Source organism: Charadrius vociferus, unplaced genomic scaffold (genome assembly GCF_000708025.1).
Source record: "Charadrius vociferus isolate BGI_N301 unplaced genomic scaffold, ASM70802v2 scaffold101, whole genome shotgun sequence".
Lineage (NCBI taxonomy): Eukaryota > Metazoa > Chordata > Aves > Charadriiformes > Charadriidae > Charadrius > Charadrius vociferus.
Window position 1 is genome coordinate 2,754,002 of NW_009646941.1, and position 26,578 is coordinate 2,780,579.

Below are 26,578 nucleotides of genomic sequence, written 5' to 3' on the forward strand. Positions count from 1 at the left end.
AGCATTTCTTTGGTTTAAAACTGGATGCATTTGGACTCCACACTTGCATGGTACTAAAGCAAACTGAAGGTGCCAAGTGAAAGTTGGGTCTGCTGACACTCTTTGTCAATACAGTGAAAGCTGTCTCTAATTTGGAAATCAGGTGAAAAGACATCTGGGGTGTTTTATGTGACTAAAAGTATTTCCAAAACTGTCCAGTTTTGGAAGTGGAATGTGGAATTCCGCAATGGAAGTGGAGAACATAATTGAATCAAATTTATTTAAACAAATCAACTATTTTTGCTGGAAGTAACATAATGATGTTTAGTATTGTTTAAGTTTGTGGGTTGGTCTTTTTTTTTCAGTTTAAATGCAAATCAACAGCCAGTGAGTGATAGCAATGTGTTTTGACCTTACTTGGAGGTGCTGATAGTTTCAGAACTGACAAGTGTAGTAAATCTATTGTTAATATCTAGTTCAATTGTATTATTTATATCACACAAAGTTTTAGAATGTAATTTTTTTTTTATAAACTAAAAGTGTGTTTTTATTTGTGTAGTAGCTATGAAATGGCCTTTGAAGAGGTAAGGCCTTTCTGGAAGTTAACTTAAATAAGAAATTGACTTTGTAGAACATTTACATGCCTATTTAAAAAAATGGAAAAACATGGTTTCTTTTAGGACTCTTTCATTCCTGGGGATGAGTTTATGTCTTGCCTTGATGTTCATTTGCTCTTGGTACTATGCTTTGATTGCCATGCTAATCGCAGGATGTATATACAAATACATAGAATATAGAGGGTAAGAACATGTATCTTATTTATTCTATATTTAATATCTTTAACATTCAGCAGAAAGCACTTTTGTATAAAATAGACACAACTGAAGTAATAGAATTAAGAGCCTTCCTTGAAACAAGGTAAGATCCCATCTCTGTTAATGGGTTGTAAGTTTTCAGGTTCTAATTTCTCTGGAAGACCTGTTCCAAAATTCTCCACAGCCAGAACTGATCAAAATAAGAACCAATAAGGCTGGGAAATTTTCATTTGAACCGAGATTATGGTGTAAAGTTTTGGTACTTCAGGAACATCACCTTTTAATATTAAGCAGCAACTACTACAAAACTCTTACCTTATTATTAACTTGTGCTAAAGCCCAAAACCTCTACTCTTTTGTGTGGACTTAAGCACTTTTCAGAATGAAACATTCTGAAAAATCCAGAGCACCCACTGAAAATTGTCTGTTTTCTGAAGGCTTAGATAATGTCTAAATTGCAACATACTTTGTACTGTATGCGTTTGACAAGGGACACATATAGAGCCATGCCTGTAAGAAATGCCCTGCAAGTAGGAGACTAAAAGAACACGCTGAGTTCATAATAAAACAAAGAAAACAAGCAAATAAAAAAACCACAAAAAACAACAACAAAAAACCCAACAAAAAAAATCCCCAACTGAACAACACATTCAAACACTAGAGTTGATTATGATCAGTAATGTGTGTGCTTCCCCTTTCTAAGAAAAGATGCCAAATGCTGAAAGATTCTAGTCAAGAATAATTGTCAAGTGGGAAATTGAAGCAAGAGCAGTTGTTTTGATGAGTGATTAAGCACAGGTCTTAAGTGGATCAGCTAGTATAAACTGCTCCATGTTGTGGGTTCTTCATCTTTTAATATCTCCATTTCCAGATTAGATGCTTTCCTGGGTTGTAACAGTTCCATTTACTGGGTTCATTATAAGGAAACTAATTTGCCTATTTTAGCCAGGAAGTCAGACCAGATGATAACAGTTCTGCTTGTGTGTATATGTAAGTATGCACATATACCCATATTCATGTACAGGATTTACAAACGTTGGCACATAGCCAGCACTTCTACCCTGTAGGAAGAGGTTCTTTTTTGCAGAAACCTCTTTTTTCCCTGCCTCTACAAATGCAGGGGCTGATTTGGCAGTGGGGAAAACTCAGCCTGAAATTTTCTAAAAACTGCTGTCTGGAGAAAACCTCAGTTTTTATTTTAATTTTTGGATAACTAAGTAAAAGAAATTTAGATGATTGTGCTGTCTGTCAGGGTACATTTTAATTGGCACGTTGTTCTTCAATAGCTTTTGAATTCAGTTTGGCTTATTTCAAAAGAAGGCTAGCGGTAACAAAAGTTCAGTGCCAATTCATGAATGGAAATAAGAGGGAGGGAGGGCAAGGGAGATGGACCCCTTGCTGTCGTAGAACCCCCACAAAGGAAAATAATGTGTTAGCCTAACAGCTCTTTCTTATTTGGTTGTCCACCTGATGCATAGAATAGCTTTGTACTGGGAGAAAGAGGCGTAGAAAATGTAGGGAGATTGAAAGGAGTCAGGAGGGCGGGTAAAGGTTTAGGCTCATGTGGGAGAGAAGCTGGGAAGGAAAGGAAGTGGAAGAAGCTGTAGTGGTGTTGGGGGGAAGATATAACACAGTACTCCATACATAGTCAAGTCTCACTTATTCATTCTGCTGCTCTAAAACAATTCCTTTTAAGTAGTCCTCACTTATTCTTGCTTAAAAGCAACCTAAGTAGCTGTCGTGATTACAAAATAAGCTTTTGAAGTGTGAATAAAATAGATCATAATAAATATTCAATACTTAATAGATAGTTTTCTTGAAGGGATCTGAGACTGCTTCACCTTTTGTTCGTCTTCATTCTTGATTTAAATCTGCAAGATGAGGTTTTTTTCCATGCATTCATGCAACAGTGTTAATTTTCTTATGCCCATTATCCCTCACATAAAAAAATGTACTTAATTTGTATAAATAATCGGAACGCTGTTAACTGAATCTCTTCTGCATCCTGAAGAGCGGAAAAAGAATGGGGTGATGGAATCCGAGGGCTGTCTCTGAATGCAGCTCGCTATGCTTTGCTTCGTGTTGAAGACAGTCCTCCTCACACCAAGAACTGGAGGTAATCCCCATGCCTTCCAAGGTTATGTAATTCTTGAAATAAGTAAATATATTGGAAATGCTGTTGGTAAAGCTAATGGCTGAAGTGAAATTTACCATTAAAATAGCGTTCTAACTTGGGCGTGGCAATGATTTTTTTGCGATAGTATTATTGTACTGCAATAGACTGCTGGTTATGGTCAGCAAGTAATCAACTTTGCTGGGAGTATGAGCAAACTAACTTGAACTTAAATCCATGTGGTATTGCCGTAGTTGTCCAAAGTGCAGAAGAATTTTAATGTTTGATTGCATGCAGATTTTCGGATTCAAAGGAACAGCTATCATTGAGTCCCACAGTCTCTATTGAAGAAATGCTGCAATTCCATAAGGGTGGTTATCTTTTTGCTTCTATGTATGTTCCTCCTGAAATACATTGTATAAATATACAGAGGATCCATTATTTGTTTAAATTCACTTTTTGTGTCAATCTTTTTTATATAGCTTAATTTAATTGTAACACTTTCTAAATTGCTCAGATATCATTGAAACAAAAATCTCACATTTGCTGTCCATTTGTATGTAATGGGGTTAATGTCCACTATTATTTTTGCAATATATTCTTTTTACTTGTTAAACTATCAATTTTCTCAAAGCAAACACAAAAAATTTACTTAACATTTAAAAAAAAGCCATTTGCACGCTGTCACATCTGATGAATGTGGAACATTCACAACATCAGAACATTCATTCCACTCTGATCAGTGGAACACACACAAAAAAAAAATTTGTCACTAAATGTGATACTTCAGTTACAGTCACTGTCATGTGATAGTATCCCTGCGTGCATGCACATGCAATGTCTGCCATTCAACATAATGGCATTATTTTACCTTTTGTCATGGGACACTGTGGAATATGTGAGCCACTGCCCTTATTTGTGTTGGAACTTGGCATCTCAGAGGCACCATTGTAATGTAGTGTCAACTAAGAGTATTCCTGTTAAATGTCTGACATCGCTTCAGTTCCAGATAAGTTATCCTTCTGTTGTGTCAATATAGTTATGAAAACTGAACCTTCTTGTTACATCTTAAACTGTGCTGGTTTTGAGGTGGGATGTGTGCTCCAACTCTGTTGTTCTCTTTAATTTGTAGTAATGACAGAAAAACTATAGAATATTGGTTTGGGAAAAGTAAGCAGGTTGGATATTGATTAAAGGTAACAAAATGCATCCTCGTCAAGTATGCAGTTGAAACTGATCTTTGGGTACTCTCAGTACAGTTAAGGGTATGACAGTCCTTTTGGAAGGACCTATGCAGGTAGAGGAATGGGTTGACAAGAACATCATGAAAATCCAGGGGGAAAAGTGCAAAGTCCAGTACCTGCACTGGGAAGTTCCCAAGGCTGTGAACCTGCTCTGGTGAAAAGAACCTGTGGTTCTCTGTAGATAGTAAGCCAGCAGTGTGCCTGGGTGGTGACATGCTGGACTGCATCAACAGGAGCATAGCTAGTATATTGGGAAGTAAATATATTGGAAAATAATATTCCTCTTTGCTCAGCATTCATACATCTAGAATATTACATCCAGTTGTAGGCACCCTGATATAGGAAAGACATCAAGAAGCTGGACTGAATTCAGCAGAGGACCATTGACATGATGGTTGGGGCACAGGAGCATCTCCTGTGGGGAGAGGCTGAGGGAGTAATGATTATTCAGCTTGGAGCAGGCTTATGGGGAGCCTAAAAGCTGATATAACTAACTAGTAAGCATCTAATACCTAAAACAAGGTTACTGAGAAAGTGGAGTTAGAATCCTTACAGCAGTATATGGTAGTGTTTATAAGTTAGTCTCACAAAGTGAGGCGAGGAGACAAAGCCAATTAAATTTGAAGGATTTATTAGCAAGCGGCAGCAAGCAAAACAGCTCTGGGCGGCCTGGGAGTCTCACTCCGCCGACGGCGCACACCTAGGTTACAAAAGTCTTTGGTTTTATACCCTTCTACTTCCGGTATAAGCGTTTCTCTTAGTGGTGTACTCTGCGTCTGCGCGGTTTGTTGCTAGGAGGTCGTCCTCTTTCTTCTTTTGCTTTTTGGTGGTCGCAGGGATGAAGGCTCCATGTCTTCCTGAGCCTCCCCCCTTCCCTTCCTCCCAAGCCTTATCACAATTTATGATGTTAGCATGACTCGACTGAGCCTCCCAAGTCTTATCACAATTTATGATGTTAGCATGGCTCGACTGAGCCTCCCCCTTTCCTTTCCTCCCAAGTCTTTTCACAATTTATGATGTTAGCATAACTCGACCTTGCAGCCTGGCCTTGTTTGCTTAGCAGATGTTGGCTATCTTGCCCCATCCTGCCAAGCAGCTGCCTTTCATGAAACACTGTAACAATGAGAGTTTTTAGGTTTGGTGAACAAACAATACTGAGCTTGTCACAGTAGGAGAATGAGAGAACATGATAAAATGGAGAAAGAAAAAATAATAAAAATGGAGATGGTGGTAATTAAGTGTTGAAGCAGTTACCCAGAGGTGATACCTCTGTCTCTGGAGGTTTTCAAAATGCAACTGTATGAAGCTGTAAACAATCTGGTGTGCGTTCAGTGTTTAACCACTTGAAGCAGCAAGTTGCACTATCACCTTGGAGGGGTGATAATTTTGATTCAATAATTGTCTTGGTAAAACTATTCTTTAAGGTAGCTTTTCAGAATTATGGTATGGTGGCTCATGTAGGAATTCTGTATCTGAGATCTTGTTGCTATTGCAAATTATGATTTACTTGCTTGATAGGTGAATGTTTTCCGTTGAATGTTTTCCATTGAATTAAACACTTAATCTGCATTTTATTAGTTGTAAACTTTAATTTTCCAATTTTCTTGCTTTTCTATATGTATATGTGTGTGTTTAACTTTTCTTTTTCTGGCAGACCTCAACTTTTGGTCTTGTTAAACTTGGATAGTGAGCAGATGGTGAAACATCCTAGATTGCTTTCTTTCACCTCTCAGTTGAAGGCTGGTAAAGGACTGACTATTGTGGGCTCTGTGCTTCAGGGAATCTACTTGGATAAATGTACAGAAACTCAGAAAGCTGAAGAGGTATGTAAAAGACAGCTTACAAACACTTGTAACTTCCATTAGTATTTAAATGTTGAATCTGTATAACTGGTATCCTGAATTAGAACAGACTGTTGTAAAGTATTCAATCAGTTTTTACTATCAGCACAATCAGTGATTATATATAAAGAATATGTTGGTGTGTGTTGCAAAACATTTTATAAAATTTCCCAATAGGATGAGACAATGCTGATACTTCTTAGCTTTTTTTTTTAATGTTGAGAGCCCTGGGCTCACAAATTGACATTCTTGAGAAAGCCAGGTGATAGATTTGTTTTTTTAACAAATTACCTTACAAAGAAAACAGATTTATTTAACAGAAATGTTAACATTTATCTAACAAATGCAGATATGTTTGGCATAATTTCATCCTAGAAATATATAGCAGAGCTAGGATTAGGAGCAGTCTTTGCTGGTATCCTACTCTGTGGCTTAACTGTAAACAGCATCCTTCTTGAGATCCCCCCCATTTATCCCATATCTTCAGAAAAGGTAGGAAGAGGTAGGAAAACATAGTAAGTTGTCATGTAGTTTGAGATCACGTCTAACTGTGCTTAAAAATGTAAGTGAATTTAATTTGAATGTTTGGTTGTTTTTTTTTTTTTTTTCCTGGCAACTTGTCAGTATTTGACTGTGCTACCCGATTGGAAATACATAGACATTTTTGTGGGAAGCCCTTGAAAATGCCTGATCTTAATTTTAAATTGTCCCCTGAAGAAAAAGGGGGAGTTAATAGACTGAGCTTCTGAAGATCCATTGCTTGTACAGTTTAGATTTTCAATGCAAAGCAAGTTTCCCTTTTTGTTTGCTCTTAAGCAACTTGTGTGCTGCTTTGTTTAATTCAGTATTGGAGCAACTCAGTATAGATAATTATATTTGGTTACCTACGCACACTCTCCTACTCCTAACTTTAGAGTGGGGAAACTTTTTTAGAAAATACTATGTTTTATGTATTTTATTGAATTCTATTGAAAAATCTATTGCCTTTAGAAAGTCTACTCCAAAAGCAGGATTTGATTACTATTACATCTTCCAAAAATGGTTAATATCTTCAGTGTTGTTAAAGAGAGTATCAGTTGAAATGTCTAATATTTTGATCCAGGTTGTCTTCAAAGCTGTGTAAAAATGCCTGTGATTTATTCAGACCTGGTATCTCTAAAATAGATGAACATTTGAGATGTTGAAGTGGACAGTGGACATATGTGAATAAAAAACAAAACCAAGAATACAATCAGGCCTCTGACATAAAACAAAAAACTTTAAAGAGAAACTGTTTACCCCTGAGGATTTGAAATGTTAACTATACTTGGTTTAACTTGAAGTCAACTACATTTTTGAGAAATGGAACAGGAATGCATTTAAGGGAGACCTAATCCTTGGGTTCTCTAGAAAGTCAGATCTGGTATTAAGATGGAGGAAACTGTTGCTTTTAAAATGGAAATGAAGAAGAATTGTAAAAGTTTGAGCATCTGGAGGCCTCATTGGTTTTGGAAAGTTTTAACTAGAAAATGTTTATAGAAGATTTGTAGGAAATCAAGATTTCTCCTGGCTCTTCTCCTGGCTCTCATCTATTTAAACTGATAGGTCCTCGCAAATACTGTTTGCACAGTGACAGGTTTGTTAGCTCTCCTAACAGACTTGTTAGCTTTGCTACCAAATTCTCTGAAGACTTTTTTGCTCTACTAAACAGATTTCTGATGTAAAGCCACACTGAGCCAGTGCCAGACATTCTGTGATCAAATCTGTTACTGATGGGTTTTGATAGGAATTTTGGGTTTGTCACCAAAATTGGGAATAAACTCCTTAACACCAATGTAGTATTAAGAAGCAAGCATTCTTTTTATTGCAGTGCTGGATGCACAGGGGATCACTCTGCCCAGTGTGCATACCACAGCTTCTAGCTAGACCCTGTGTATATATCATAGGCTTTACATATTCATGTGATTATATATATATGAAAATTATTTCATTAACCACTCCCAGCTGCACATGCACTTTCTTCTTTAGCGGTGGTCCTGAGAGTCCTTGGTGGTTTCTTTTCCCTTCTTGAAGGGGCCGCCTTGTTATTCTTTGAGCGAGCCTTGTGCTCCGTCCCGCAGATTCCTTTCATATCGGTCTCATGATTGTGCGCTTAACCTCCTAGACCAACTTGTACCAGCCTCCCGCTCTGGCCTTGAGTTACAGCCCGTCCTGTCTGAGTTCTTTACAGTTATCTTTTTACAGTTTCCATTCTGTCTGCAATTTAACCATATTGGCATCTGCCTGAAACCCCAATTTTGTATCAGTTCTTCCAAAATTCCAAATTTTGATGTGCTGTTTCTTCCTTCCTTCTGTGATCTCCCACACAAGTCATTGATAATGATGGGATTTTTATAGTCATGTTGTCAAAACATAGTAAATACCAAAGCTGATGTTCCTGTGTCAACCTTAATAGCATTTCAAATGCTACTTTTAAATTACTTGGTTATGTTTCTGTATGTTTATCAGTGTTTAAAACAAGAGGAGCCATCTTGAAAAGAAAGGAATGTGGGAGATTTAATCCAGTCAGTTTATTGTGTCATTATTCAGGCAGTGATTACAACTGTTGCCTGCACATCTATCTTTCCATGTTGGGAGTCGATAAATAACCAGCCTCTTTAGGTGAAAGTTCTTTAGAAAAAGAGGTTGCCAAATCTCCTTAAAGTCCTTGGTGTCACATTTTTCCAAAGCAATCCAATTCCAAAGGAAAGGACTTGTCATTCCAAAGGTGTGGTGCTTTGTCAGTCAGCAGTTTTGACTTTATCTGAAGCAGTGTTACTTTATTTATCTTTGTCAATGTGGCTTTACACATATCTCATTCATTCTTCTTTGGAAATAAAAGGCTGAATAATTAAAGTAATGAAAAACCTGTGTGTGGTGTCTTTTGGGGAGGCGGGTGTTTTGGGCTTTAGTTGTTATAGAATCATATTTACTGTTTTAGAATTAGTTGTTAGTTGTACATTATAGCTAATATTTTGCCCATATTTAGTGCTGTTACTCCTTATGGTGTTTATTAGCATTGTTGATGACTATTTGCCCATGTGTTATCTTTTTTGCAGAATGTGAAGGCCTTAATGGGAGTAGAAAAGACTAAAGGATTTTGCCAGATTGTGGTGTCTCCTAATTTCAGAGATGGAATATCCTATTTGATTCAGTCAGCTGGTCTAGGAGGGATGAAGCACAACACAGTCCTGATGGCATGGCCGCAGTCATGGAAGCAGACAGAAAATCGTTTCTCATGGAAAAATTTTGTTGGTATGTGTTTATTGACTTTCTCATATGCATTTGTAATGCAATTATGTAATTAGTGTATTTGCTCTGTGGAGGAAACGTGATGCTGAATAGCCGTTGGACAACTGAGTATTTCCCCACATCTGATTTCATGTGAAGTTTTTTTTCTTAGCCCTCAGTTTCTTCAACCATGGCTTGTCTTGTTCTTCTCTGAAGCAGGTTAGTTACTAAAAACAGGATGTTCTTTTGCCTCAGCAGAATCTGGGAGGATTTAAGCTTTTGAATTTGAAACAAAAACAAAAGCTGTGAATGAAAACTAGAAGTTCTTGATCAAATGTCTTGCTTTCCCTTGCAGACACTGTACGAGAAACAACAGCAGCGCAGCAGGCACTGTTGGTGGCTAAAAACATTGACTTATTCCCAACAAATCAAGAACGTTTTACTGAAGGAAACATAGATGTGTGGTGGATTGTTCATGATGGTGGTATGCTGATGTTACTGCCTTTTCTCCTTCGACAGCACAAGGCAAGGACAACAGAAAATGGCTGTGATTTCATTTTCTAGCAATGAATAGTTCTAAGGGTTTCTAATGAAATACTCTTTCAACTTGATAGATATATGCATGATGATAGCAATCCTGTTATGAATTGTTATAATGTGTCTTTTTGATAGGTTTGGAGAAAATGTAAAATGCGTATCTTCACTGTTGCTCAAATGGATGATAATAGCATTCAAATGAAGAAAGATCTTCAGATGTTCTTGTATCATCTTAGACTGAATGCTGAAGTGGAAGTTGTTGAAATGGTATGTTATTCCATGGTTTTTTTGGGTATAGTTGAGACTAAACTCAGGAAAATGGATTTAACATTTTTGAGACTAAGAGCTGTTAGCCCAAATATAAAAAAGGAAATATTGCAGTCCCACTAAGAACAAGATTTTTTTTAAAGCAACGTTATCTTACCATGTCGCAATGCTAGTGTACGTGGCAGTGAGTTTAATGGTTTTGTCAAGTGCAGTTAAACCATTTTGATGTGTAAACGCCTACTTTATTTATGAAGACTAGTCCATAGAGATAGTTCATTCAGGAAGGAAAAAAAAATGGAAGGCCGAATGTGCTTAATCTAATAATCCAGCATGAGAGAGGATGAACATATCTAACTGCTGCATGAATATCTCTCTGGAATAAGGAATCCTTAGGCCCTCATGAGAGTATGTCAGTTGTTTTTGGCACTGCCGGTTTCTTTGGCGCTGATCAGCGCATAGCTACAAATTCACCAGTCAAATAGTGACAAAATGAATTTTTTAACTTTATTCCTTTTCAAAATACTGGTCGTAAGCTGCTGAAGAGAAAGGACTAAAGTTGCAGTCTATCTAGACCTGCTCTTTTTGGCAACTAAGGAAAAATTTAATTTCCAGCACTCAAAGGTGACTAGCATAACGTCCAAAATAAGACCAAAAAAACCCTCCAAAACCTTTTACACTCCTTCTGAAGTGAGATGAAGACAGGTCAACTGGTTCAAAACTTCTAGCACCACCAGTTCCCGGAATGAACAAAACCTATCAAAAACATTTATCATCCTAATCATCCATAAAACCATCCATCCATTAAGAATCATTTAAATTGCTTTTGAAAAAAAGTGACTTATGAAAAATTTGGTTAGCATTTTGAACTGGGAAGTAAGACAAATCCTTTTACTTTATGTTTTGTTTGTTTAGAGTACTGAATATAAAAGACTAAAATGCTGTGGCATGTGCAGGTGAAAGAAGGCGAACAGAGTGCTGTAAAAAAGGCAGAGCCTTGGTTGAATTTCAAGCAGAAGATAGCAACTTACTCTTTTCTTATGTGGGTCTTATTTAACCCCCAAAATCTTCCAAAAGATGAGACACTGAGTCAGCGACAACACAAATGGCTGCTGTAGACTTTTACGTTGTATTTTAGCTTTAGCTTTGAGCTGATGTAAGAATATATGCAGAGTTTCTTCATAAATGCTTTAGTTTGTGAATATTTCTCACTTGTGAAAGGACAATGTGTTATTTTGTGACTCTAAACAATTTTTAAGGAAACAAGTGTGCACACGTGCTCAGAAGGCAGCAATGCAGACCCAGTTTAAATAAGTTCTTTCAACCCTTTCTCATTTCTGCAACCTAGTTGGAACAGAACAATGGAAGTTCTGTCCCAAGCACCTCAAATTTGGGATAAAAATCTTATTTATATTGGTATAGTAGGATAGTTCATTGTGCGAGACTGCTGTTTGAAGATGAAGTTTTAAGAATGAGGACAGAAATCAACTATATGCATGGGATTACTCTAATGCCACACATTCATCCAGGACTAAATGAATGCAGGAATGAATGTGGTACACTGTGTAAACATTGTTCTTCTGAGTAGCACTTTTCTTCTGACGTTTCTAATGCCAATCTCTCTTGCAGTTTGAAAATGATATTTCTGCATTCACATATGAGAAGACACTTATGATGGAACAGCGATCTCAGATGCTAAAACAGATGCAGCTATCAAAGAATGAAAGGGAGAGAGAGGTACGGACTCTGGCTTGGTAATATCTTCTGTGAAAAACCTGGTAGTAGTATTTCTTGGCCGGGGCTTCTAATCAGTTTATAAACTAGTCAAAAGCTTTTAAAACTGCATCCTATGTTAGTTTCTCTACAGCAGGTTTCACTTGCAAGGTTAAAATAATGTGGAAAAAAATTTTAAGTCTTTTCTTATTTGAATAGATGTTTAGAGTTTTCCGGTTATGGCTCAAATTAGTGCAAGTATTTAGTAGCAGAACATTTGAGCATCAGTGCGAAATATATTCAGAGCATTTCCAAACGACATATATCAGTAGCTAAGGATCGTGATTATTGAACTGGGATGGTTAGCTTTGCTTGTGATTTGGTCTTGTTCAATTCACACTGACTTTTTTTTTTCAGTTTCTGCATTATTTTGAATGTTTTATGTGTCAAATACTTGTTTCTGGAGTGAAAATTAGGCTGACTAACCTATAAACCTATGATATCCAGATGGGAATGCTATGTTTGTTGCTCCCCTACGCTTACTAGTTCCTGGTGGTATTTTGCACATTGTAGTGATAAGATTCTTGCAGCTGTATTTTCATTAATATTTGTAACTTCTAAATCTCTTTCTTTCCTTTTTCTTTTGGTTTCTACTCCGTCATTTTTGTTAACTATCCCATTATCATCAACAATTCTTAGTGATGTAAAAGGAATTAAATGCTTTGGCTTTGCTATCACTTATAGCGATTTCCCTCCCATGCCAAATAAGATACCTCTACTGTGTTTAACTGCTCTCATTCATAAAATAACTAGAAATTTTTTTCTTGTGGCTTTTTTGTCTACTGATAATTGTAAGTCATTTTATGCCTAAGACTTCTCGGTGTTAATTGTACAAGTCCATGCAGTTCCTTTTTTTTATTATTCTCTCCTTATTTATTCTTTTTTTCATTTCACAAGATGTTTTTTTTAAGGTTCCTGAAGATACCTTGTATCGCTACAGAAATGTGCTGCTGTAAATCCTCTTATCTGTCATTTATCTTTTGACCTGAGCCTGCCTAACATCCTTTCAGTAAAAGCCAAGCTCTCCTGTACTCCTTACTCAATGTTTTTAGATTTTTCTCATTTCTTTATTGAACACTAGTATTTTTCCAGTGGACTTTGAGTGATTTATCAATCTACAATAGTTTTTTAAGGATTTAACTTACTCATGAATGCTTTACAAGTTGCCCAAGGACGTAAGGCTTTGTAGTCTATAACATGTAAGTTGTAGTGGAGACAAAAGAATTCTTTCTCATCTCCTTGAGTTGGCTGGAATCTGTGCTACTTCAGAGTGTTGTTTGCCTGGAAGTTTTTCTTTTCTTTCTTCTCTCCTCCCCCCTCCTTCTCCCATGTATTGTTTTTTTTTTTTTTTTTAATTACTCACTTTTATCTGAATGTAACCATCACCATTATAGCTTCAGTCTGTTCCTTCAGATCAGGCAGGGTAAAATCTGACATGTTCATAATACCATTGAATTTATTTCGTGGTCTGAAGTAAAATCCTTTAATTCCAAGAACATCTAGTGCTTATTGCCTGCCTTGTACAAGAATAAAAGCCAGCTCAATTTGTTGTTTCTGGTTAGGGTATCTTAATTTACCCTGTTCCTTTGTATTTTTATCAGAAAATGTTGTTTAGTTATACCTTTGCTTCCTCTGGAGCTACAAGTTAAGTATAAGCACTCAGTGGGCCGGGCCCTTTTGTAATCTGATTATCTTCTCTGAAATGAGCTGAACCATTCCCTCCAGTTATATGATGATCTCCAAATATTTCTCTCATTAGTATCACTAGTTAAAATTAGAGTTTTTTTGTTTTCATCGTCTCCAGACATTCAAATACAACCCTGACATTCCAGTTTTGAAAGGTGCTTGTAGTTGGTGGTTGTTTTTTTTTTTTTCCTGTTACCACCAAGATTAGTATTTTAACCTCACTTTTGTACTTGTACCTCTTCAAACAAGGTTCAAACCTTCACAAAGAGGAAAACTTGCTTTTATATGGCATTCTTCTGCTGTTTCCTTCATAGGTATGCTGTTATCCCTGATGAATCACCTTCACCTTCCCATCTTCTGACTTTTGTTTTTTAATGGAACTTTATTTGATCTTGCCCCTGGGCTTTTCTTGTGGAACTAGGGCATGGGGACTCGTTGGATTTTTGTTTCCTTTTTTGAGAAACTTGGTTGATTTGCTTCTATTCAAGAAGCTAAGATCTGCAGACTTAACTACAACTGCCAAGTGTTTATTTATTTGACGTTGACAATGGTGCTGCAAAGATGAAAGAAAATGTAGAGCCTCCTTCACTTCCTTCTCTGGCTGGGCCTGACTAATGACTGTTGGGCCGGGCAGTGATATTGTTAGAGCTGTGGGAAGGCAGTCGTCTGTTCCACCACTACTTTGTGTTGGGTTGTGAAGCACAAGTGCTGTTGTGCAGATTGCTGCTGCTGCTAGATAAGATTGGCAGAAATGTGGGTGCATGTAGGTGAGCACAATTATAGTTTCTGAATCACTGGAAAGTAAATTGGTGTTTAGGGCTGGAAAGCAGCTTTCTCATCTGCTTAATTTTTTTTCATACTTTTGATTGTAACTGAATAAAATAAATCCATCTGAATCATCACATATATGAAGGGATGTGACCTTCACAAACAAGTGAATATTTGAGGTTCCCATATAAACGAAAGGATTCAATTGACTTCATGTTTTCACAGATCTCTGTAAAGATACTTCATAACTACTGCTAAACATTTCAAAAAGAGCCCCATAGTATATATAAACAAATGGCATATTTGTGAAAACAAACCAAGTTTATAAGAAGCTATGATACAAAAATCTCATCTATTTAAATAAAGCCAATTTTTGTTTTGAATAATGTGATCTCTGCTTTTTTCTGTAGACACTTTTTTGTCATTAGTAACATTTTTGTCCCAGATTCAGAGCATCACTGATGAGTCTCGGTGCTCAATCAGAAGAAAAAGCTACTCCGGTCCACAGTCCAGTGGCCAAGATGCTCAGACACTGCTGACTAATGATTATCGAGAGGAGGAGGTAGTTGGACATAATACTGGCTAGATCTGTTTTCCCACTGCAACACTTGAAGTGCCACTATTGCAAACTGAACTACAAATGAACAACTGGATCATTCATTGTTATACAACAGTTCTTCCTAAATTTTAAATTCATTATCTTAGTCTATATTTTTTTTCTCTAGATGATGCTTCTGCAGCATGAACTACATCCTCTTTCTCACACTTAATTTCCATGAAAGAAACGCTTATGTTTCTGAGAGTGCCCGTTTTTCTTAAGAGCCAGAAGCAAAAATATTTCTCTGCCTTCTATCTCTTAAAAAGTCGTAATAGTGGGTGTTTCATAAATAAGCATATGTCATGCTTTCACAAAACACTGCCTTCCTTTATAGTTCTTATATTGAAGTAGTGAAGCTTCTCAGAGACTGTATAGATATACTAGGGTTTTTTAAGGAGATTTCTATATTTAATGACAAACCATGTAAATGTTATTACTACTTTCTGCATGGTAAGTTTGAAAGGAAATGGGCTTATGTAATCGATGGTTTTAGTGTGCACTTGAAGTGTTGCTCATATCTAAAGATGTGTAGCCTAGTTTGTAGAAATGCTGCATAACTTTGTGTTTCTCGTTCTTCATGAAGTATGAGACTAATGTGTTTTTTTTCTATGTAATTAATCTGGTATAAAAATAACCCTAACACAAATCTGCTTTTGCTGTCTGTGCATTTTTATAAGTTTGTGCTATTGGTCCAGAATTTCTTGGCCTCACTGTCTTTCTAAAGGTGGTGAACTTTCTTCCATTGAAGCATAGTCCTACTGAATTCATCTTGCAGTTGTTAGTTTGAAATTTTAGTTCATCGGATATTGTTGTATGGCATGTGTAGTATCTGCATGTATTTGTTAGCTTTTTCCATTCTCATGATAGAACTGTATTCACAGTAACTTCTGATTCGTAGTCTTGACTTGTGATTTAGTCTTCTGTGATGTTAAGACCATCAAACAAATAAATATTTACGTGAACCTCAGACTTGAACTCTAGGATTTAGGAATCCTGAAGGATAGGGACTAGGCAAATAATTTAGGAAAAATACAGAAGCTCTTAGGCATTTAAAACCAGCTGCAATTACAGCTTGTGAACCACTAGGGAAATCACTGTTCAGAGGTAGGAAGTAATTTTCTCATCTGCTCTAATTTTATGCATGCTTTTGATTGACCTGAAGGAAATTGATTCTTATGAATCATTGCATATATGGAGGGAAATGACCATCACTAACATGTGAATAACTGAGGTTTCCAAGTGGAACAGGAGCTTCAACTCATGTTTTAAAGAGGTCTCTGAAGAGAGACGTTAAAGACAAACAAAAAAACCCCAAACAACCTCCCCCCAAAACAACAAACCACTAAAGCAATCCTACACACACACCCCCCAAAAAAAACCCCAACCACCCCAAAACCAGAACACCTCAAAACACAAGAACAATCCTCCCCTCATACCAATTTAGTTATGATTTTAAGATTCTAAAGTACTGTCTTTGTGTTGCTTTTGATGGAAATACAGAAGCCAACGGGCAAAGTGTTATGAGGGGAAGTGAGTAAATAACATGTGTTAAATATTTCTTCCTTCTTTCCTCAAGAAGACCAAGGGGAATGGGAATGAAAAACATAGGAATGTGTATGCATGTGGGAACAATAATACTGGTTTCTTAAAGTTGTGATTTGAGTTTCTGCTATTATAAGGCAAGAGAAGGCCCCTTCAGGGGGGATTGGTACTAGATGATCTTTAAGGTCTCTTCCAACCTAAACCATTCTATGGTTAGATTGATTGGCTTTTGTTAAATAATATGGACTTGCATGCATAAATAATCTAATGGAATATAGCTAGCCTTCAGCTGGTCCAATGTTGTCTTACTGGGATCGTGAGAGTCAGGCTGGTAGATCAGCTAAAGGCATGTGAAATGGACAGTGATTATGATAGTATCTGAGAAAATAACAATGTAATTGATGAAGAATGAGAGCACTGGCTTTCATGTTTTTCACTGGAAAAAACTGCTGGTGTTAATAAAGTGCTCTCAGACTGGATTCAACCTCACTTTAGTTCATTACAAAAATAATGTCCCAGCCCAGATGTAATCCTGCAAATATAAACAAATGACTACATTTTTACAGCAGTTTCATTTCATGCTGAAGTCTTAAGTCTGGTATTTGTTCACAAAGTAAGGTGCATTTTTATGTATCTTCTTTTGTTCCACTGCTTTGAAATTCCTTTTCAAAATTTTGATAACATGTACTCTACAAATGTTCTTTTTGGTTGAATCTTGGGGTGATTGTTTTGTGGCCAGGCTCAGCTGATCCATGACAGGAACACTGCCTCGCACTCAGCTCCAGCGGTCAAAGCAAGTGTGGCTGCTGCCATGCCAGAAAAAGTGCAAATGACCTGGACTAAAGAAAAGTTTGTAGCTGAAAAGCATAAAAACAAAGATTCAAATGTGTCTGGCTTTAAAGATATTTTCAACATGAAGCCGTAAGTATACATGTGGTGTTTGGAGTATTTGTGTGTATTTTAGTGTGTGGTTTTTTGTTTGTTGTTTTGTTGTTGTTCTGGGGTTAGTTTTTTAAGAGATTCTGGTTTATTTACAGTTGAGTACAAACATGATCTTTCCATGCAATTGGCTTACATGCCATCCTTATGAAACTAGCACGGACTTGGAGGGAACAATAATGAATGTGAAGAGTTATTCACAACAATGTTGTGAATTAAGACTAAATATGACAGACTTCGAGCTGTAAACTCAACTTCTGGATTGTACCAGAAAGCATATATGTTAATGCTTAATGGTAACTTTTGTGTGTTCTCTCTTACTGTGGGTAACGAATTACTGTGTATAATTTTCCTGTCTCATTTACTATGTTTGGTTGGGGTGGAGAGTGTACCAGAGAAGCAGAAAGACTCTTTCAAGACTTTTAGGTTATGTTTTCATTTTTGGGTGGAGATATTTCTTTTGTGTTTGTGGGTTTTGTTGTGGTTTTTTTTTCCCAAATGGACCCTCATCCTGTAAATTAAATCAATATAAAACTTGTGCTTACCTATATGTCTTGTTACATTAAGTTTTTCCTGTTGAAATATTCCTTAATATCTCTTTCTTAAATACAAGTCACTTAATAGATAAGAGCTACTGCCTGTGTCAAGCCTGATGTAGTAGACACAAACCAATTACAGGAAGACATCAGCTTGTTTGCTTCCACATGTTGTGATTCAAGCACACATGCATCTTTTCTGAGTTCTGGAAGAATGCAGTTATAAGCATGTTTTCTGCACGTGCCCAAAGCAAAACTGTGGATATCAAGGGAAATTTTGATATCTAAAAGATACATATCTTAAACTTAGGACTTATACACAGTAGAGTTAAAGGTACACTTAGAATTGGCACCTTAAAATCCTAAGTTATTTTGTGGATTTCCTCTGAGCCCTTTAGAAATAGTTTGTCTTCTGCAAATTCCAAACATCTTGGTCATGCTTTTAAAGCACTGGTTTTGTTCTGTTCTGCATTACAGTCTAATTCTTAGCGGGGGGTCTTCTGTTAATATCTTGGAAATATTTCCTATTACTTCTTTAGAATTGTACAAGACACAGACTTCAGATAGTATTATTTTAAAACTACAATATGTGGTTGGGTGGTGGAAATTACAGTTCAAACTTGGTGTGCCTGTACAATATATTAATACTGTTGAATTAAAAATGTACCTGATGGCATAAATATTTTTTTCTGTTCATTTGCTTCCCTTCCATGTAGAGAATGGGGAAATCTGTAAGTCTAAATTTCATTTCACTTAAGCAATGTTGGCTGTGTTCCCCGATTCTTGTGGTTTTGTACATTGTATGTGTGTTTCCTAAATCATGATTTGCAGTGCATGTATTTTTTTGTACCTTGTTTTATATACTGTGTTTTATATACTAAAAATAGTCTTCATTGTGACTTGCTAATGTTTTCTTTTAAATATTATCAACTTTCTATTCAAGGTAAGTCACAGAACATGTATATTAGTTTCTGTAAGAATGTAAAACTTGACAGTACTCCTCTGCACCAGTGTAATATTGAGTTCTCTAATTAACTACATTAAAAAGTTAATATATCTTTGCTCTGGAAAAATAACCCACACTGTGATATAACTACTTGAGCAATAAGAATGAACTTGTTCACAAAGGGAACTTTCACATTTCATCAAATGCCAGTTCTTGTCTCCCTTCTACCAACCTACGCATGTGTAGAAATAATATAAGTTCAGATATGCATTGGGTATTACAGCATACAATAACAGGACGCTACATCTCCGCTCTTGGGTGGAACCAATTTGTGACTGCTCTGCTTTTTTCAGTGCCCAGTATTGTCTTCATTTTGTCTGTTTAACAAGTTGAGCTTCTTATGAAAACTTAAAAAGCTTACTTTTTGTATACCATGTAAGATTTCAATTCTACCAGTTCTTGATGGCTAAATGAAGTTCACATTGTACACAATGTACCTTTGGTCAATTTGAACCTTTATTTCAGTGCTGAATTCTTGCCCAATCCATCACAAATGTATACCCTCCATATTTCCCCTGCATTTTATCTGTAGTTTAACAGTGTTTATGCTTCAATATTTATACGCTTATTCAGTTATACACCCTTGATTCTTTCTTCATAGTTGTTCCTTGGTCTTCTCAAGCTGCTGTTCTGCTTCTGGGAAACTGACCTTCAAGTATTCTGTTGTTCCATATACGAGTTTTTTTTACAGTTGTTTTTTAGGACAGATGGCTGCTGTGACCGAAAATACCCCAGGAGGGACTGATAAATTCAGTTTTGGAAATGGCTTGAGGCAAAACGTGCATGAGGGGAAGAATCAGTTGGCGTTGATGTGGCTGGTCTGCACTGGCCTCTAAACTTCAGGCAAAACTACTTTTTTTTTTTTTTTTCAAACTGTCCCTGCAAAATTAAGGATGAAAATGCAACATGAGACCTGCTACTTCTCCTAGTATCCTGTTAATGGCTTTTCCCTTCATAGTAAAAAAAAAAAAATAATGGAACTTAGTATAACACAAGTACATATACCCCCAGCATTCTTCATCTTTCATGGTCCCCTGTGTTTGAATGAACCTGTATTAGGCTGCTGTTCTCAACTCTACGCTTATTTATATAATAAGTGTGACCTCATCTTGCTAGAAGATTCTAGAACTTTTGGTATAGTCCCCCTGAAATGACCTCTGGTAGTAGAACAGAGTTGTGTGTTTTCTTTTGTAAATTTTGGCCTCCTGAATTTTTTTTCTTTTGGGAAAATACCTCAATTTCTATTGTTTACTAGAGTTGTTGCAGAGCTGGGGTTTGTGCTGGAATTTTGATTGCTGTTAGTGGAATTCAAAAGATGCCAGACTGATCAGGCACTTCAGAGGATGTCTTATGTCCTGCTGCTACTAACCTGCGAGTCCTCTCTCTGCCATAAGACAACATGTGAGCCCAGTTGAGCAGGATATAGTTGTGCTATTAATGTGAGACCTAGTTATAGTGCTAAGAAAAATCACACAGGATAGAGTGATAAAGTGTCTTATATCAGCACATCAGTCTCTCAGTTCTTGAAATGTGCTGTCACCTGTGTTTCCGAGATACCTTTTGAAGTGACTCTCTTCACTTGTAGAGAATCTACTTTTGGACAGCAGATCTTCTGGTTAAATGGGATTAGGCAGAGTCTGGACATTTCTTTTGCACTCTAGCTTATGACTTATTTCCAGTCTTGGCTAGTTTTACACAGATGGCAGTTTCTCAAAAACTATAGGGAAACTATTATTTTGTTTTGTTCTGAAGAGCAACTAAACCATTCAAGGTAGGTCCCAAAATAAGGAAATCTCTGAAGTCCTAGCAATCTCTTCCTCTTGTGCGCAAATTTACAACAACTGTATTTGTGGATACAACAAGCAAAGCATTAGTTGATTTTGATAATGTAAATAGAGAGGCTCGGTTTCAGTTCATTGCTTACTGTCTTACTCTTATAAGAAACTCATATTTTCATAAATTCTATGCTGTTTCTGAATTTTCTTTACCAGGCTTATAGTAATCTTGTAATGTTTCCAGAGGAGCATGCCTTGTACTGTACAACATAAATACAGTAATCTTTCCATTGCATCCTGCAATTCCTTTGTTTGGAACTTCTTACACAGATCCAGTTACTTTTTTATATCATTCAATAAACTGGATTCTCAGTGGTTTAGACTAAGCAATTTCTATTGAAATTAAGTTTTTTTGCTTCATCTTTGTAAAATAACTGACAATTGGGAGACTTGTGCATTTTGGCAATCTCTTTAGACTGCTTGAATTTCAGAGTTAAATGTTCTTTTCAAAGGAAAAAAAATCTTTAGAAATTGCATTTTCTCAAATTTGTTTTGAATGTCTACGAATGCTGGTGTCCATGAAAATGGCTTAGTCTATGTGCATATAGATTAAACTTATAAATTCAAATACATAACATATAATACAAATACAATTGTGACAATACTTAAAAACATGTTTGTTTGCATGCTAGGAATCAGTCAAATGTGAGAAGAATGCACACTGCTGTGAAGCTCAACGGAGTAGTGCTTAATAAATCACAGCATGCTCAGCTAGTTCTCCTGAATATGCCTGGACCTCCTAAAAACAGAAAAGGGGATGAAAACTGTATCCTCCACTATATTGCTTCCATATTTCTTGAAATTGGGAGTTTGATTTTTGTGCCATTGTCTACTTGTTGGGATAACCATTAGTAACCATGATAAGCAGAAGTTTGCCTTTAAGAAAATGACTTTTGATTCCTCAGAGTTTTAAGAAATGTTGATAGTGGTAGGTGTTTTATTGAATTGATGTAAAGCAGTCCAAAATTTTGAACTTATTTTAAAATCTCTCTTTTTCTTTTCTATAGGTGAGTAGGGCAGAACTAGAAATTTTGCCCAAATTAGTAGTCTCTTCCACTTGAGCAAGCAGGTAGATTACATAATGGGACAAAAAAGGGTAACACAGGATAAGTCCTTGATGAAATTATTTAACTTTATTTTTTTGTATTTAATGACAGACTTTTTGAGATATTAATGGCTATTTTTTTCTTTTCTGAATAAATTCCTTGACTTAGTGATATTTCAGACATGGAGTTTTTGGAAGTTCTCACAGAAGGTCTAGATAGAGTTCTCCTGGTCCGAGGCAGTGGACGTGAAGTGATCACCATTTATTCTTAATGTGTTTGCACATTTTGTTCGACACCCTTACCCCCGCAATGAGAAAACAAAGTTATTTGCCATGATTTGAGCACCTTCATTAAGAGTTCTAGTGCATTGAAAATTACCTGCAAGCTGAATCTTCCCATGATGTGTTCTGTTTTTTCTATTAAAAAGTTACATTTAAATTATATTTTAAGAAGGTAGATTTATGTAGAAAATATTTCTGTAGTGAATTAATAAAAAGTGGATGGCTTAGGATATTTGTGTACTATATTCTGATACTTGTTAAACTGTGGTGAAACACAACAAAAGAAATGGTATTTTTAAACATAGAAATGTAAGCAACTTCTGATTATTTTAATCTTTGTTCGATATCTAAATGAAAGGGAAAGGTTATGGAAAAGTTGGCTTCCTCCTGTACCAAAATGCTGCTATGTTGCTTCTGTTGGGATTAGTCCTAGCTCAGGAAACTTCATTCAGAAATGTATACAACCACTTAAATTTGTATATTATGTGCGTAAAGTGTTTCCATGAAGTTCATGATTGCCACACTTTTTTTAAAGAACATCACTCTATTTAAAATACTTAGGTAGCTGAAGCTTCCAGGTGACAGTAATAGTAAAATGACAAGTTATGTGTTTATTTTTTTTCATGAGCTATTAGCAGTTATGGTATATAGTACAATTATACCAGTGAAACCAAAGAGCATCCAATTCACAGGAAGGCTATGGTGCAGTAACTCCACCTGGTGAAAATATAATTGTAAAAATTGATAAACCACAGCGGGTTGGTTAATGAAGTGCAGTCTTTTGTTTTCAAATACTTTTATTTTGAAAATGTATGTATGTGCTGCTGTTTAAAATTTGCTTTTCTGAACTGAACAAGCTCTTAAGTGTGTTTCATTTGAAATCGTTGAACAATTTAGTTAAGCTGCTCAGTAGAAACTTTTTGCTTCTGTCAGAATTATGCCCCTTTTCAGACACTGTTTAGTTTTGTAAATGTTGTTTTAAGGGTATTTTTGGTATCAGAAGTGTTCGGGTATAGGAAGATTGTTCTACTCTAAAAAGAATGGGTTTATTTAAATATCTCTGATAATACATAATATATAATAGGTAGAATACAGTCAACGTCTTTTTGCTCAGACTGAGACAGCAGTGACGCAGGGCCCAAATACCTGACTAGGGTCAAGGCCATTGCTTCTATCGTAGCTCTCTCAGGCAAAGCAAATCAAAGTTAAACAGCAAAAACTAAAAGTAGCCATTACCAATCCCTGTAGTTTCATGCACAAGCAACACAGGGAACACAAAGATAATCAGATGACCCAGTGAACTTCAAATGGCTCTTAGATGCTGCTGGTGCACACCAAAAGGCAATGGAAAAGCGCACTGCACACCAGAAGGCTCCTGTGGACCACTGGGCGTGGGTGTAGGGTCCTAACCAATACACTGTAGGAGCCCTTAGGTACAATGAAAGACACGTGGAAGCCCTGTGGATTGACCAGAAGGTAACTGAAGGAGCTAGATTTGCACAGCATATCAAGAAGTGCATGAAACGGCATTCTCACACCACTGGGGAGAAGAGAAATGTAATCACATGCCCCTGGTGAACTTGAAATTGTTAGGTTCCTGAGTTTGGGGAAAGCCTACAGTGAGTCAACACATGGATATGTGAATCGAGGAGAAAATTCCTCAGCTAGGATGTGCCTAGGACTATTATGAATGATGGGTTAGCTGGGAGAATTTGAGTGGGGTTGGGGAGGAAACATCTGAGGAGGAGGGAGGCATGCAGAATATGTAGTAAAGGGGAAATAAGAAAGGAAAGGACTTGTGTGAAGAGGGGGAAGGAGTGCAGAGGGTTAGAGGAGATGGATGGAAAAGCTGAGAAGCAAAGCGAAATGGAAGAGGTAATGCTAGTAGCTTTGTGGGGGTGGATTCTCTTTTGTGTGTTGTGGGTTTTTTTGTTGTTGTCTGTTTTGTTTTTTTTTTCTTTTTTAAAGGCAGATCATAGTGCTGTTGCCAGCTTTTTTCTCAGTCTTTAATCACTTTGTTCCATTCCACTGCTGCTGCTTCCCTGGTCTGTCTGCTAGTGCCTAGACTCGGTAGGGTTATATCCGTGATATTTGCTCTTAAGTCCTTCTCTTCTCTTGGCCTGGAGGGGAGAATGGTCACTGGAAATGTACGCTAGTATTGCTGCTAGGAGCAGGAGCCAGAAGGGTTAATGAATCAAGAAGTAAACCAGTTAAAAAGACAGCAGCTGCCACTTCTGCAGCCCCTTTGCTGCCTGACTGTTTTGCCAGCAGCACTTGCAGCAGTGCAACTGCTGCGTCTCCAATTCTTCTGGCTTGAGCTTCTCTGCACCTACAGTGTTGGCATCTTGTTCATTGAGAAAGTTATACCACGATTCCTTTGGTTTAGGAGCATCTTTTCCACCGGGGTGGAGAAAGATGCTGAGGATGTATAAGAATATCAAATGTGCTGCTGCTTTTTCACAGTGGAGAGCAGTGACTTGAACAACCCGTACCTGTAAATGGAAGTAAATATACTAAGTGTGCTGGGGTGAGGGGACAGAATCATAGTGGAGTTTGACTTGTGTGTGGGAAGGGGTTGTAACGCAATAAACTGTAAATGCTAGGTTGCGTTGAGAGAGACAAACAAAAAACTTTGCTTTTGTCTCAAGTAAAAAATTAGGTATTCGGAATCCTACAGTCACCCTCTTATTGGGGCTAGATCTGAAAGGAGTGAAGAATCGTGGAGAAAAAAAATTACATGGTTTGGGAAGTGAGGGAAAGGGAATGCAGAAGAAAAGTAGGATGTTTGAAGAGGGATTTGAGACTTGAAAAGTGATTGCAGTTGTGGAGTGATATAGCTGCTGCATGGACAATCAAGGAGATGAATGCAAGGAGATTAATATAGGGGTGAGAGTATGACATATTTAAGAAAAAAACAAAAGACTTGAAACATGAGCAGAAAAAATGGCATTTTAATACAAGAGAGGGAAGATCGTTGGATGACAAGAAGCTAAGGGAAGAAGACAGTATGGAGAATGAGCGAGGGGAAGGACCTAGACATTTGGAAAGGAAGCCATTATGGCAAACGGGAGTGAAGGTTTACTCTTTATAATTGTATGGAGGAGATTAAATATGAGTGGAACTTCAGGTGAGGCATTTTGCCATCTACCACCGGTATAACTCAATAGAATTATTCCCAAAGGAAAATACCACATGCAAAACGATTTTTGGTGGAGCTCTGTGCAGGACCATAGGCTTAGCTAAGTGCTCTTTAAAGACTGACATTTATGTTCACAAGTACTGAGTTGATGCCTATTTTGTATGTTACAAGAAATACTGCCCTCAACTATATTATCTTTTTATAGACTAAGCATAAATCTCTGATGCATGTTGACTTGAAATGCAGTTCCACAGCAACTGCAATAGTACTTTAATATTATGTAGTCATTGCCTATTTCAGTAAGCACTTTTCTCATCGGAAATTTTGTTTGTAGCTTTTTGTAGTATAGATGGCTTCATTTTTCCTTTGTAACTAGTGACTGGTTTTGGTTCCAGTTAGAGTTAGTTTGCAATCTGTGCCGTATTTCATAACTGCATGATGACCAGCTTTCCCTAATCTTATTGTTTACTTGAATTGGACTAGGTATTTGGTCACGGAAAAGCAAATGGAGAACCGACTTGGGCTCTGCTCCTCACTGCTTGTATTTGTGAAATAGGAATTTTGATAGCCTCATTGGACAGTGTAGCACCAATTCTTTCAATGTGAGTATGAATGTGGTGTTTTGTGGTCTTAAGTTAAATAGTGTTATTTTTTTAAGATACCTTGCACTGGCAAGGTATAGTGAGGACAGGCAACAGCTTTCAGTCCTGTTGTGGCAGCTTTCATGTGGGAGGAATCAGTAGAGTTTTCAGTTTCTGACACGGGCTCTCATGAGAGTGAGTGTTTAGACCGTTAATGTGCTAGCAATGTGCAGAACCCAGTGTTCATAGACTGATCAAATGCTACCAACAGATAATGAGGGCAAGGTACAGCTTTGAGTCATGGCATGTTCCATGTCGGACAAGTTGCATAACGAAAGGGGAAAAAAAATGTTTTGGGGGTTAATTTGCCAGGAAACTTCAAAGCGTCAAGCTATGTGGGATGATGAAAGTGCTGTCAAGGAACAGTGAGGACAAACAGCAGCTTTCTCTATGGCACCTTTAGTGTGGGAGCATTTGCTAGATGACTTAATTTTTGAGCCCAGCCCTTGTAAAAGGGGAAAAACTTTTTTTCTGAGGATTAAGTTGCCAGGAAATCATGGACCTGCAAGGGTTGTGGGGCAATGAAGGTGCTGCCAAGGGGCAGTGAGGACAAGCTGCAGTTTCCCCACCTGGCACCTTTTGTATGACATCAGTTGCTGGATAATTCCCATTTTGGAGCCGGGCCCTGGTAAGAGGACAAAAAAGCAGTTTTCAGGATGAGAGATGCCAGAAAGTGTGCAGCACCAAGCTCTACAATTCCAAATTTCCAGCAATTGCACCTGCCAAAAAGGTGCCAGGAGGGAAAG

At 37.1% G+C, this 26,578-nt stretch overlaps 1 protein-coding gene across 1 annotated transcript in view; it reads left to right on the forward strand.

Moving 5' to 3' along the window:
* The window catches only part of SLC12A7 (solute carrier family 12 (potassium/chloride transporter), member 7), a 50,148-nt gene extending 28,106 nt beyond the window's left edge, over positions 1–22,042 (forward strand). Inside the window, exons 15-26 of the mRNA XM_009895056.1 lie at positions 660–779; positions 2,806–2,910; positions 5,806–5,974; positions 9,070–9,265; positions 9,597–9,766; positions 9,914–10,045; positions 11,672–11,779; positions 14,715–14,831; positions 17,149–17,330; positions 18,601–18,615; positions 21,358–21,491; positions 21,951–22,042. Coding sequence (XP_009893358.1) covers positions 660–779; positions 2,806–2,910; positions 5,806–5,974; positions 9,070–9,265; positions 9,597–9,766; positions 9,914–10,045; positions 11,672–11,779; positions 14,715–14,831; positions 17,149–17,330; positions 18,601–18,615; positions 21,358–21,491; positions 21,951–22,042 — 1,540 coding nt within the window. The remainder of the gene's footprint in view (positions 1–659; positions 780–2,805; positions 2,911–5,805; positions 5,975–9,069; positions 9,266–9,596; positions 9,767–9,913; positions 10,046–11,671; positions 11,780–14,714; positions 14,832–17,148; positions 17,331–18,600; positions 18,616–21,357; positions 21,492–21,950) is intronic.
* Positions 22,043–26,578: the final 4,536 nt, after the last annotated feature.